Here is a 12882-nt window from a genome sequence, read left to right as displayed (position 1 = left end):
TTTTTTTTTTTTTTTTGGTACCGGGGATCGAACTCAGGTCATTGCACTTGCAAGGCAGGCGGTAGAACCACTGAGCTAAATCCCCGGCCCTAAATAAGGTGATCTCAATATCCAAAATGTTACACAATAGCTTTGAGATGTCTTGCCACTCAAGAATTTAAAGCACCATAGGAAGTACTGTCCATGTCCCTTAAGGATACACAAACATGGGGTGTAGTGGTACACCCTTATAATCCAACCCAGAACCGGGGAGGCTGAAGTAGGAGGAGTGGCACAAGTTTGAGGCCAGCCTGGGCTACATAGTTCAAGACCAGCCTGAAGTGTACAGCGAGACCCTGTCTCAAAAAAAAGAATACACAGGCAGAATATGGTGGTAGCACTGAGTGAAGCTGAGGCAGGAGGATTACAAGTTCAAGTTCCACTTAGGCAACTTAGCAAGAGCCTATCTCAGACTGTTTTTAAAAAGCCTGTGGATATAGCTCAGTGACACAAAGCACCCTTGAGTGTGATCCCCAGTACTAGAAGAAAAAAAAAAGAATACACAGAATATATAGCTACTGCCTTCAAAAAGACATGACATCACAGTATAGACCAATGCTCATGTCTCAAATAGGATACGAAAGTTTTCAAGAGCTTCCAAAAGTTGTTTGAAACCTTTTGTTCCTTCTCTTGATAATATTCTGGTTTTTCAAAATTCTCATCTTGCTTAATCTCCTAATTCAATTCAACATTCTTCTTCTGGTCAGTTTCCTCTAAGGCTAGATTTTCTTCTCATCTCCCAAGTCTAGACACACTTTTTCTGTCTACTTTCTGCAGTCTGTTCTGCATTTCACTACTCTTCAGCCATTAGCAACACTTAATACTTGGTCCCAGAATATTCTTTTATACTTGAAACACTCTTTTTTTCCCCCTACATTCTCCCTATTTACTTTCTCAAGAATCACTCTAATTTTAAGCCCAAAACTATATATTTGCCTTCACTTACCCACTCTACAATTCCACCACATCTTTTGCTGTCAGAACCTATGCAGTCAGATATTCAACTGTACCTTATAAAATACTGAAATATGCTCCACCTCTTTTTAATTTCCTTTGCCACATCCAGACTCATTTTTTCAGCTTATGACTTTAGCCTGTCTCCATCAATCTCTTAACCCTCAACATGTTTTCCACTCACTCATTAACAGTAGTAATTATAAGAAACTCCATTCATTGAGCCCCCTTTTTGCTGGGCACGTCTAGCTATTTTATATACAACTCTCCCAATAATGCTGCCAAATAGGAATTATCTTGACACACAGAAATTAAACAACTTAGTCATACAGCTTTATATAATGCTCAAAATTCAAGGCTGATTTAACTACAATACCTATACTCATTCCAACATACTTTCTCCCTCATCAAGTCCTATTAATACTTTATCAGCAACTCTCAAGTTTGACCCTGGCTATTATTTTCCACAAGTGTCACCCTACTCAAAGCCTTGATAAGTTTTTATCTAGACAAGAACAGACTCCAAGTAGGTCTGTCACTTTGCTCCTTAACTAAAACCTTTAGAGTAACAAGTAACACTCTTGTAAAGTATCACAATGGAAGGAAAGCCAATATACACTTACAGAGCATTTATCATCATACTGCGCTACAAAGCTGCTTTCCCGTCTTGTGATAATGAACTTAATTTGCACAAAGCACTATTTTTCTTTTCTTTCTTTTTTTGTTTGTTTTCTGAGACAAGGTCTCACTTTGTAATACAGGCTGGCCTTGAACTCAAATATATAGCTTAGACTGGCCTCAAACTTGTGGTGTTCCTCTTGCCTCAGCCTCCCAAGTGCTGGGATTATAGGTATGTGCCACCATGCCTGGCCTGCACAGAGCATTATTAACTATTGCCACATTTATTATACACCAGAAAACAAAGATTTGGGGTGGGGGGTTGAGACAGGGTCTTGCTATGTAGTACAGACTGGCCCTGAACTCACTATGTAGCCTAGGCTGGCCTCAAACTCCCAGCAATCCTCCTGCCTTGGCCTCCTGAGTGCTGGGATTACAGGCGTGTACTACCATGTCTGGCTAAAAATTATTAAAAATGAGAAATCCAAGCTTCAGAGGTCACACAATTTGGCCAGGGTCATACTAAATACTGAGTCGGATTTGAAACTCCAAAGTCAATTTCTTTTTCACTATACCACCTAGCCTATTACTAAACAATCCATGTGGTTTATAATTCTGTTGCATCAAATCCTAAATAATATATACATTAAGGTGCTGTAAAATTGTGCTGCCTTGGTTTCTTGTTATTTAAGAGTATATTTTTCTTTTTTTCTATTTTTTGGTACCAGGGATTGAACTCAGGTCCTTGCGCTTGCAAGGCAGGCCACCGAACCACTGAGCTAAATCCCTGGCCCAAGAGTATATTTTTCATTCCCCACATTATTTGCTTACTTCTTTCTCCAAACTTTTTTCATCCTTTTTTTTTTTTTTTGGTTTTTTGAAACAGGGTCTCACTATGTAGTTGAGACCGACCTGGAACTATGCAGTCCAGGCTGGTCTCGAACTCATAGCGATCCTTCTGTCTCAGTCTCCCGAGTGCTGTTTTCGTCCTTTTTTTAAGGCTGGGTATCACTGTGTAACCTGGGTAGCCTTGTGATTCTCCTGCTTCAACCTCCTGAGTGCTGGCATTTCAGGCCTATGTCCCCATGCCTGCTTTCTCCAAATCTTTAAACAAACCACATTTCAAACCAAATGCTCTGCTTCTTCTCCACTAAACTATTTTGCTTTCAAAATTCACCTACTTGAAACCTTCCCTAATGACCTACTCCACTCCCAGTTATTCCAAAGAAACACCTTTGTAAATCAAACCATGCAAGGGGTCAATGCCAGGGAAGGAGGAAACTATGAAGGCAACCTCAAAGGACAAAAGAACCTGATAATAAGCATCCCAAAGTACTAAGATTCTATCAACTGCAGGCTTCACCCTTCCATCCCCTTTCTTACCAACCTGAGTTAAGAAAACTCAAACCTGAAAATGACAGCTTCAATTGAAAATCAGAGCTACTGCCACTTCCCCCTTACTTAAACCAGGGTGCTCAAAAATGACAGGTATCAAGCCGGGGATTTGGCTCTGTGGTTCCACCACCTGCCTCACAAGTGCAAGGTGCTGAGTTCCTGAGTTCGATCCCTGGTACCAAAAAAATAAAAATAAAATAACAGGTTTGGAATTTGACTGAGCTATTCTGGCAGCTCATCAAAACTAAATGTAACACTCTAGCCAGGCATTGTGGCACACACCAGGAATCCCAGCACTCAGGGAACCTGAGACAGGAAGATTATAAATTCAAACCCAGCCTGGGCAATTTACTGACTATGCAAAACCTGTCTCAAAAAATAAAAAAGGACCAGGCCTAGTGACACACACCTGTAATCCCAGCATTCTGGAGGCTAAGGCCAGAAGATCATCAAGAGTTTGAGGCCAGCTTGGACTATACCAAGAGTTCAAAAACAATCTGAACTGCTTAGTGAGACCCTGTCTCAAAAAACTAAAAATAAAATAAAAAGGGCTGGGGATACAGCTCACTGTGAAGGCCCTGGGTTCAACACCCAGTACTCAAAACAAAAGAAAACAAAAAACAAGAAAAAAACAAAACACTGCCTAACTATAACAGTCTATAGAGGAACATGAATTTATAGTTGGTTTATGCCTTCTCACTATGACTGCTTGTTTATTCCTCAGATGATGACAATATCCCTGAAAGTAAGACTTATATATTTTTCATGGGTTATTTCTTGTGCATGTGATACAGTTAATTCCCATTATGGAAGTACTCAAATCTATTCCCTGGCCCTGAAGAAAATAATTTGAAGTGTTTATGAAAGTTCTATTTACATTTCTCAGCAGCCTACAATTTAATCTGAAGAGGTGGACAATGAATAAACAATAACTTCATATAAGTTTCTTTTCTTTTTTCTTTTTTTTGTGGGGGGATAGGGTCTTGCTATGCAGTTCTGGCTCGCCTTGAACTCACTATTTAGTACAGGCTGGCTTCAAACTTTCAGCAGTCAGGCCGGGCGTGGTGCCACACACCTATAATCCCAGCACTCGGGAGGCTAAAGCAGAAGGGTGTGAGTTCAAGGCCAGCCTAAACTCCATAGCAAGACCCTGTCTAAAAGAAAAGAAAAGAAAAACACACAATTTAAAAATAAGTGGAATTAAAGCCTGAGTATATTAAGACTGCCCCAAATCAAAGAGGACAGCAGTCATTTGGAACTAAACTGACAAAGGGAGAAGCAGAGCAAAGGCTTAGAAATCAAGAATGGCACAAAACAGACACAGAAACCAGAGCCCAAACAAAACTATACAACAAGAAAACACACTGGAAAGCTCTACCACTGACACCAAAGAATCACCTGTGTGACAAAGGGGCTGCATGCTTGCCATTGTCTGCTGATACCTTCGGCTTTCATCTTCTGCTACCTCAGTGATGTCTGAATAGTCCACAGCATCTTCTGTACTCCTGATCCATCCTATAAATAAAAGGGTGGGGGAATCACATTGAAGAGCAAGTAACTCTCACTCCCTCAAATAATCCCCATTTAAGCCAGGTGTGGTGGCATATGCCTTTAATGCCAGTACCCAGGAGGCTAAAGCAGGAAGACTGCTGTGAGTTTGAGGCCAGCCTGGGCTACATAGTGAGTTCAAGGCTAGCCTGAACTACACAGTGAGACCCTGTCTGAAAAAAATAAAAAAGAAATAAAATTCCCATTTAAAAGTCCATATACAGTAGCAACTAGCTTCCTCCCACCTTACTCCCCATGACCCAGGCTTCACCTTCATCATTTATTGAGACACCATCAATTCCCGTCAATTCTTCATTTGCTGTGAGTTCAGTGATCAAGCTGCCCAGACCCAAAGCACCCAGGCCTGCCAGGTGCTTCTTACACTCCTGCAAAAGGGACAGCACCAGGGTAACAACTAAATCTGTGTCCCACACAAAGCTTATTTCCCATCTGAAAAATGACTGCAGTCTAAAAGGAATGATCAGATTTGAGAACTGTAAAACAAATCTTTCACCAAATTCACTGATTAGACCATATCTAATTTCATGACTACACTCTAACATAAGATTATTCAAAGAATCCCCACCAAGACTGAATGGGAACAGAGGTTCTCTGAATAAAGGCAAATGAACTCATCCGGATGAGAAAGCAAGTCCTGCTCTTTTTTGCTCTTTTGTGTGCATGTGTTGCAGGGGAAGGGGAACACTGGTCAGCAGCTTTATTCCTTTGAAAACTGAAATGAAATAAAAGGTGTCAGTTGGGCACAGGGAACAGTGTGGTGAACGTGTATGCACACACTGGACGCACTGCCTAGGCTGTGCGTGGCACCAGAGGTGGCCGGAGCGGTACTGCTGTCCCGCCCCGACCGCCTGGGGCCGTGACCCAATGACTGCTACAGCTTCTGTCCAGCCCTCTAGCTCTATAGCCAGCTCGACCCAGCGGAATCAGTAATGCAGTATCGAGAATCTCCAAGAAGGTTCTCACAGCAATGAGTTGAAAACTGCACTAGATTCAGTCATTATTTTCTACTGTCTACCTTAAAAAATGTTAGGTACGCTGCTATCCACCTCCGCGTCCCACACTTCCTGGCCCTGCCCACCGTTTTCCTCTCCTCCCTTTCCTTTCCTGGAGCAGAAGTGGGCCCTCTCACTCTACACTAAGCTTTCTAGTCTCCTCTCCTAAGCAGCTGCACTGCCGCTCTATCTACTCTCCTTAGGCACGCCACCCCCAGCCCTGTCCCCACATCCTCCCCTCACATCGTCCAAGACGCTTTCCCCCTCCAGCTGCCCGGCTCCATTGATGTTGCCGAACAGGAAGCCGGTTAAAGAAAATGGGCCGCCAGCAGAATCTTCATCGCTGTCCGTCTCGGACATGACGGCGGGAAGACTACAGGTAGGGGTTTAAGTCGGCAGCAGACCCTAAACTGCTCCCCTACTACGCCGGAAACAAAAAACATCAATCGCACGAAGTGACACGCTTAGCCACTAGATACCGGATACCACCGGAAGTTAAGTAAATGTGTAGTGGGAGTAAACGGAAAGACCGGCTGTCCTACGAGAAAGTAGTATTTGTGAACTACTTTACTAACCGTTTTTGATTGGACCATACAAGAGCAGGAGGGTAGACAGGTGGAAAGTGATTGGTCAAAGAAAACATTCGGTCCTGCCTCCTGAACGTCGTGAAACGTTCTCTTGCAATGGATGATAGTCCTCCAATGAGAAGGAAGGGCTACGGTCACGTGACAAAACCGCTGGTCACCTAGCTACAGCTATCTAGGGAAGTAAATTAGAACCGTTTACTTTTCTCCTCTGTAACGTCTTTGGCTTAGTCGCTCATTCACAAACGGAAACCTAAGTTTAAACTGTGAAGGCGGCTCCTAACAGTGTCAAAGGTTGTTGCAAATTTCTTGTTGTGAAGTCACATTTCTCAATAGTAATAGATTTTTCGATCCGCCCCCCACCCCATACGGGGGATTGAACCATGAGCCTTGCACTCGGCTGCGGGGTCTCGCTGCCTTAAACTCACTGTGTATCCCAGGTTTGCCTCAAACTCGCAGTTATCCTTCTGCCTTAGCCTGCCGAGTGCTGCGATTTACAGGCGTGCGCCGCCACTCCCGGCTCACCATTTTTTATTTCAGACAGCTTCTGGCAGAGTCACTCTGGCTGAGCTGGAATTTGTTATGGGAGCTGTCTCAGCCTCCCAGAGTATAGGCCTGTGCCACCAGCATTTTTTTAAGGGAAATGTGAAAGATTAGTAAAATCAGTAAATGTTCTTCACCTTAGAGTCGTGATTAACATGTTTTGGTTTTTTCCCCTAAACCATATCAAAGTGATAGAGCCCTTGCTTAACGTGTGAGGACCTGTGCAGTAGGATGATCACCGCAAAATAAATAAATAAATAATCTTGGTCTACAAACATCATGGTTGGTTTGTTGTTGTTTGGACAGGGTCTCATTAGGTAATTCAGGCTGGCCTTCAAGTCACTACGTAGTCCAGGCTGATCTTGCACTTGCCAGGATCCTTCTCCAGCCATGCACCACCACACCCCACAATGTGTTTAACTCCTAAAATGGACATCTTACTATATAAATACAGTACCTTTATCACACCTTAAAAACTAAATATTGTTTAACATATAGTCAACTAATTTCTCTAGTTGCCATAATTGGGTGCATTTTTACATGTTATCCAATCCAGTATATTTCAAAATTAATGCATGGCAACTAATCATCTCCCTTTAGTCCAGAATTCACCAGCCTTTTGTTCTATTTTGTTTCACATGTAACTAATTTTTTAAGAATCCTGGCAGATATTTTGGAAAGCATTCCATGTTCTAAATATGTCTGATTTTTTTTTTCTTCAAATGGGTTAGGATTATTTTATTGGCCATCAGAAGACACATTATCAAGTCATCCAATATTGGGGATGCTAAACTTATGTCATAAGGTGGTGACTGCCAGATCTCCCCATTGCAAAGGTACATTTCCAGCTTTTATAATTAACAAGTGACCTATGGGTGATAATTTTGAGCTTATGTAAGTATTTTCCCCCATCACACTTCCAGTGGTTTTGATATCCATTGATGATCCTTGCAGTCAAGGATCATCAACCAGATTAATGGTAGAGTGCAAATGGGTGATTTTTCTAATTCCTAAGTCTATCTAAATTTATGTGTATTAATTGAAATAATTCAGTAAAGAACTTTTCTGTTACCTCCTTCTTGCATTTTTTCCTTATTATTTTGCAAACATAGCACCATCGTTACTTGCTTTCGTGTTCCAGATGTCCTAAATTTGTCCAGCAGGAACCTCTTTGTGCTGGTTCGTGTGTGTGTGTGTGTGTGTGTGTGTGTGTGTGTGTGTGTGTGTTTTGTCTTTTGGGGCTTTTTAAAATTTAATTCATTGCATTGGTACATTTAAGGTACAATGTAATGACATTCATCACTGGAAATTTGCACCTTTACATAATCCATCTTGGTTCTTTTGTCATTTGTTTTTTGGTTTTTTTGTTTGTTTGTTTTTTGAGACAGGGTCTCACTATGTAGTTGAGACTGACCTGGAACTCACTATGTAGCCCAGGCTGGTCTCGAACTCAGCGATCCTTCTGCCTCCGCCTCCCGAATGCTGGGATTACAGATGTGCACCACCACGCCAGGCCTGTCATCTGGTTTTTTTAAAACGGGGTCACACTACATAGTTCAGGCCAGCTTTGAACTCAGTATGTAGCCTCCAAGTGATTCTCCTGGCTCCTAAGTGCTGGGGTTACACATTTGCACCACCACACCCAGATTTCCTGTATACTTTTGACATGACCATTACTCTTTAAGCATTTCTCTGCTTTTTAGCATATGATATGCCAAATTTTCTTTTTGTGTTCCTGCCTTGGACTTGATAGCCATTTTTCTAAGGACACTGGGCTCTTTCTTAGTGGGTAGTAGTGTTCAGAAACTAAGATCCAGGCTGGGCATGATATGCACGAATATGCATACTGGGAGGCTGAGACAGGAGGACCACAAGATTGAGCCTAGTCTGTCCCCCTTAGCAATTTAGGGAGATCCTGTCTCAAAATTTAAAAGGGAGGTGGGCTGAGGGTGTAGCTCAGAGTAACAGCCTTGGGTTCAATCGCCAGTACCAGAAAAAAAAAGAGAAAAACAAGGGAGACTGATTATAGAACTTTTCAGTGGAGAGAGCTTAAATAAATGAGTTTTTTTTTACTAGTAATAGTTCCAACACTAGAGGTTTTTTCTCACCTTCCCTCACTTCATATTTGTATCCTGCTACTTTTTTTTGTTCAATTTTTTTTTGAGACAGCGTCTCACCATGTATCTCAGGCCAGCCTTGAACTCACCATGTAGTCCAGGCTGAACTTGAACTCACAGCAGTCCTCCTGCCTCGGCCTTCCAAGTGCTGGGATTACACGTGTGGACTACCAAACCTGGCATATTATATTTATTTTTTTATTAGTATATGTTTGCAGTACATAATGTTTCTATTTAAGGGAATAGCTACATGTACTTAACATCTTGATTGATTCTTTTTATTCCCTTTCTTCTTCTCCCTCTGTAGTTAGAGCCCTTCCCATTTTAAAAGATCTGTCTCCCTGTTTCCTGTTGTCTTCCTTTGTTTCTATAGATTTATACTTTGGGTTTCTCATATGAGAAGTTATATGATGTTCAAGCTTCTGTGTATGATTTATTTCACTTAACATTATGGTCTCAATGTGGGCTTCACCAAGGATGTGGGCAACATCAAGTTTCTGGTCTACACAGACTTGTGAAATCAGACCGGTTGGCTGGCATTGCCTAGATGACAAAAACAGTTTCTATGTGGCCCTGGAACAGGTTTCTCATGAGTAATTGAGCAAATGGAGATCAGCTCCAGCCCCAACTCTTAAAGAACTGGCATCAAACTCAGTATAACTGTTGTGCTGCTGTCTTCTCTGATCTGGGTAATATAAATGATGAGCACCAACGTATGCCCTTGAACACACTAAGGGCCAACCCTGCTTCCTTCCAGCCTCCTCACATGCCTCCTGCTCAGTCCACTTTGAATCACAACATGTCCTAACCTCCTGCTGCTCCAATCCTGGAACACTGTAGACTTCCACGGACATTCTATCATTGGCCTTCTGCCTAGGCTTTGTTCTACCTGGAGCTCCCTTTTTCTGCTAAAAAAGAGTACTGTTCAGCTTTTTAGCCACAATGACAAATGACAGAAGAGTCTCATGTGCTGATAGTTGAAACTTCACCTTTTCCACTTTCATTCAGGAAAACATACAAGTATCTGAGAGTGACTTTTTTGTATGACTAACCCAGTTATCTACAGGAGTTTGCTCTTTGTAAAACATTTATAAACTTGAGTATTTAAACTGCTAATCAGAAGATATTGCTTTGGATACATCTCTAATAAATACCACGGTTGAGAGCCTTAAGTTTGGGATCAGATGGACATTTTTATTGTGAAGATGAATATGGCCCTTCTTCCTTTCAAATCTTAAAAACAAAAAAACAAAAAAATTGTCTCAAGGTGAATCCATTTTCCTAAAAATGACTCAAACTTATCCTTTTTTATTTTTATTTTTTTTGGTTTTTTTGAGACAGGGTCTCACTATGTAGTTGAGATTGACCTGGAACTCACTATGTAGCCCAGGCTGGTGTCAAACTCACAGCGATCCTCCTGCCTCAGCCTCCCGAGTACTGGGATTATAGGCATGCACCACCACGCCAGGCAAACTTATCCTTCTTTGAGAGTGGCAGAGTAGTACTACATTATGTGTAAATACCACATTTTCTTTATCCATTCACCTGTTGATATATAGGCCATTTCCAAGATTTAGCTTTTCTTAATTGTGCTGCAATAAACATAGGTATGCACATGTCACTGTGGTATGTCTTTAACTCTTGGAAAGATACCAAGAAGAGGAATAGATGGGTGGAATGGAATTTCCATTTTTATATTTTTGAGAAATCGCCATACTGATTTGCATAGTTGTTGTACCAGTTTACACTCCCACCAATAATGTGACCCCCCAGTTTGACTTGACAATGATTGTTATTGTTTGTTTTTAGTATATGTGCTGCCGAAGCAAGCACTTTTTAATGTTTTTTGATGATAGTCACTCTCCCTCAAGTAAGACAGAATTTCAATGTTTTAATTTGCATTTCTCTGATGGTCAGGTATGTTGAGCATTTTTTCATGTATTTATTGGCTTTTTTTTTTTTTTGGTGAGACAGGATCTTGCTATGTAGTTCAGGCTGGCTTCAAACTTGCAGCAATCCTCTTCTCTCAGCCTCCTAAATGCTGGGTTTACAGGCGTGCACCATCTGGCCAGCCATTTGTACTTCTGTGAAGTGCCTATTCATTTCAGTTGCCCATTTTTTTATTGGGTCTTTTATTTTGGGGGAGGTCTGATGTTTTTGAGTTCTTTGTAAGTTTTACATATTATCCCTCTGTGAGAAGAGTAGCACAAATTTTTTCTGTAGATTGTCTCTTTACTCATTATTTTCTTTGCTATGCAGAAGCGTTTTAATTTGATATGATCCCATATGTTGATTCTTGATGCCATTTCTTGTGCAGTGGAGTTCTGTTTAGAAAGTCCTTTCCTGGCTGGGCATGGTGGCACATATCTGTAATCCCAGCACTTGGGAAGCCGAGGCAGGAGAATCTCAGTGAGTTCATGGCCAGCCTAAGACACTGTCTCAGGCACGAAACAAAGTCCTTTCCTGTGCCTATGTCTTTAAGAGTTTTACCTATTTTTTTCTTTCAGCAAATTAAGGGTTTCTGTTTTATGTATTCAAATCTTTGATCTATTTTGATCCCATTTTGGTGCCTGGTGATAGATATGGGTATAGATTCCATCTTCTGCAAGTGTGTAACCACTTTTTCCAGCACCACTTACTAAAGAGGCTATCTTCACTCCAGTGTGTGCTTTTGGCTCCCTTGTAAATATCAGATGGCTAAATGTGCCTAAAGTTGCTTCTTCACTGTCTATTTTGTTCCACTAATGCACATGTGTATTTTTGTGTCAGTACCATGCTGTTTTTATTGCTGTATCTTTTAATATAACTTCAAATCTGGAATTGTGACACCTCCTACTTTGTGCTTGGATTATAGGCATGCACCACCATGCCCAGTTTAGTTCTTAAGTTTTTAGTTTTTCATGATATATTGCAAATGGCATTGTTTTCCTAATTTCTTTCTCAGTTCATTAGTGTGCAGGAATGCTATTGATTTTTGTCTATTAATTTTGTTTTCTGCTACAATGCTGAATTTGGTTATTCATTCTAGGACACTTTTAGTGAAATTTTTTGAGTCTTCTATGTAAAGGATCATGTCACTCTATAAAAATGGTAATTTTACTTCTTCCTTTCCTATACATATCCTCTTTATTTTTTTCTCTTGCCTGATTGCTCTGGCTAATGCTTCTAATATTATGAGTACAAGTGGTGATAGTGGACATCCTTATCTTGTTCCTGACATTAGAGGAAAAGCTTTCAGTTTTCTCCCATTTAATGTGATGTTGGCAGAAGGTTTGTCATAAATGACTTTTATCAGATTGAGTTAAGTTCCTTTTATGCCTATTTTCTTCAGGGTTTTTATTATGAATGAAAGTTGGTTTTTGTTGTTGTTATTGTTGTTTGTTTTGGTGCCAGGGATCAAACTCAGGACCTTGCGCTTGCCAGGCAGAGCTATATCCCCATCCCTGGAAGTTGGATTTTGTCAAAGGTTTTTTCCTGTGCCTAATGAAATGATCATGTAATTTTTGTCCTCCCTTCTGTTTATGTGATATATTTATTGATTTGCATATGTTGGACCATCCTTGTATCCCTGGATGAAGCTTACTTGGTCATGATATATGATCTTTTTGATGATTTGTTGCATTCTGTTTGACAGTATCTTGTTGAGGATTGTATTTATGTTTATCTGTTTCTCTCATAGTAAAAACATTGGCTCCCAACAAGAAAATAATTACTATTTCAGAATTACAGGACCAATACCACACCAACAATAAACCTAAGGAAAGTTCAGGAGTTCTTTACAATTTTTTGTCCTTAGAATATGTCCTATTTATAGGGCCAGGGATTTAGCTCAGTGGTGCCTGTGCCTGCCTCACAAGTGTAAGGTCCTGAGTTTGATCCCCAGTACCCCTCAAAAAAAGAATATATCGTATTAAGGGAGGGGAAAAGGACATAAAAAGCATAAGATCTGTTATATACATGTGTACCAACTCCCCATGATGAATGTGTGTATGTACTGTAAATATTTAGTAATAAAAACAAAAATTTAGGGCCAGGGATTTAGCTCAGAGGTTCCACCGCCTGCTTTGCAAG

At 40.8% G+C, this 12882-nt stretch overlaps 1 protein-coding gene across 8 annotated transcripts in view; it reads right to left on the bottom strand.

Annotated features, from left to right (window-relative positions):
* The window catches only part of Taf1 (TATA-box binding protein associated factor 1), a 108411-nt gene that overhangs the window by 68280 nt on the left and 27249 nt on the right, over positions 1-12882 (bottom strand). For 4 of the 8 annotated variants that reach the window (XM_010607952.3, XM_010607951.3, XM_010607946.3 and 1 more), the window contains exons 1-3: positions 5811-6076; positions 4826-4940; positions 4405-4521 (exon numbers count right to left, since the gene is read on the bottom strand). In XM_010607952.3, coding sequence (XP_010606254.1) covers positions 4405-4521; positions 4826-4940; positions 5811-5927 — 349 coding nt within the window. In that variant the 5' untranslated portion in view covers positions 5928-6076. Of the gene's footprint in view, positions 1-4404; positions 4522-4825; positions 4941-5810; positions 6078-12882 lie in introns of those variants that run through there. The other 4 variants (XM_010607947.3, XM_010607944.3, XM_010607948.3 and 1 more) reach the window with 2 other exon arrangements.

This window comes from Fukomys damarensis, unplaced genomic scaffold (assembly GCF_012274545.1).
Source record: "Fukomys damarensis isolate Sample0158 unplaced genomic scaffold, DMR_v1.0_HiC HiC_scaffold_39, whole genome shotgun sequence".
In the NCBI taxonomy this organism is placed as follows: Eukaryota; Metazoa; Chordata; class Mammalia; order Rodentia; family Bathyergidae; genus Fukomys; species Fukomys damarensis.
The sequence above is the reverse complement of the archived record's forward strand: the minus strand, read 5'-3'. Positions and strand labels throughout refer to the sequence as shown.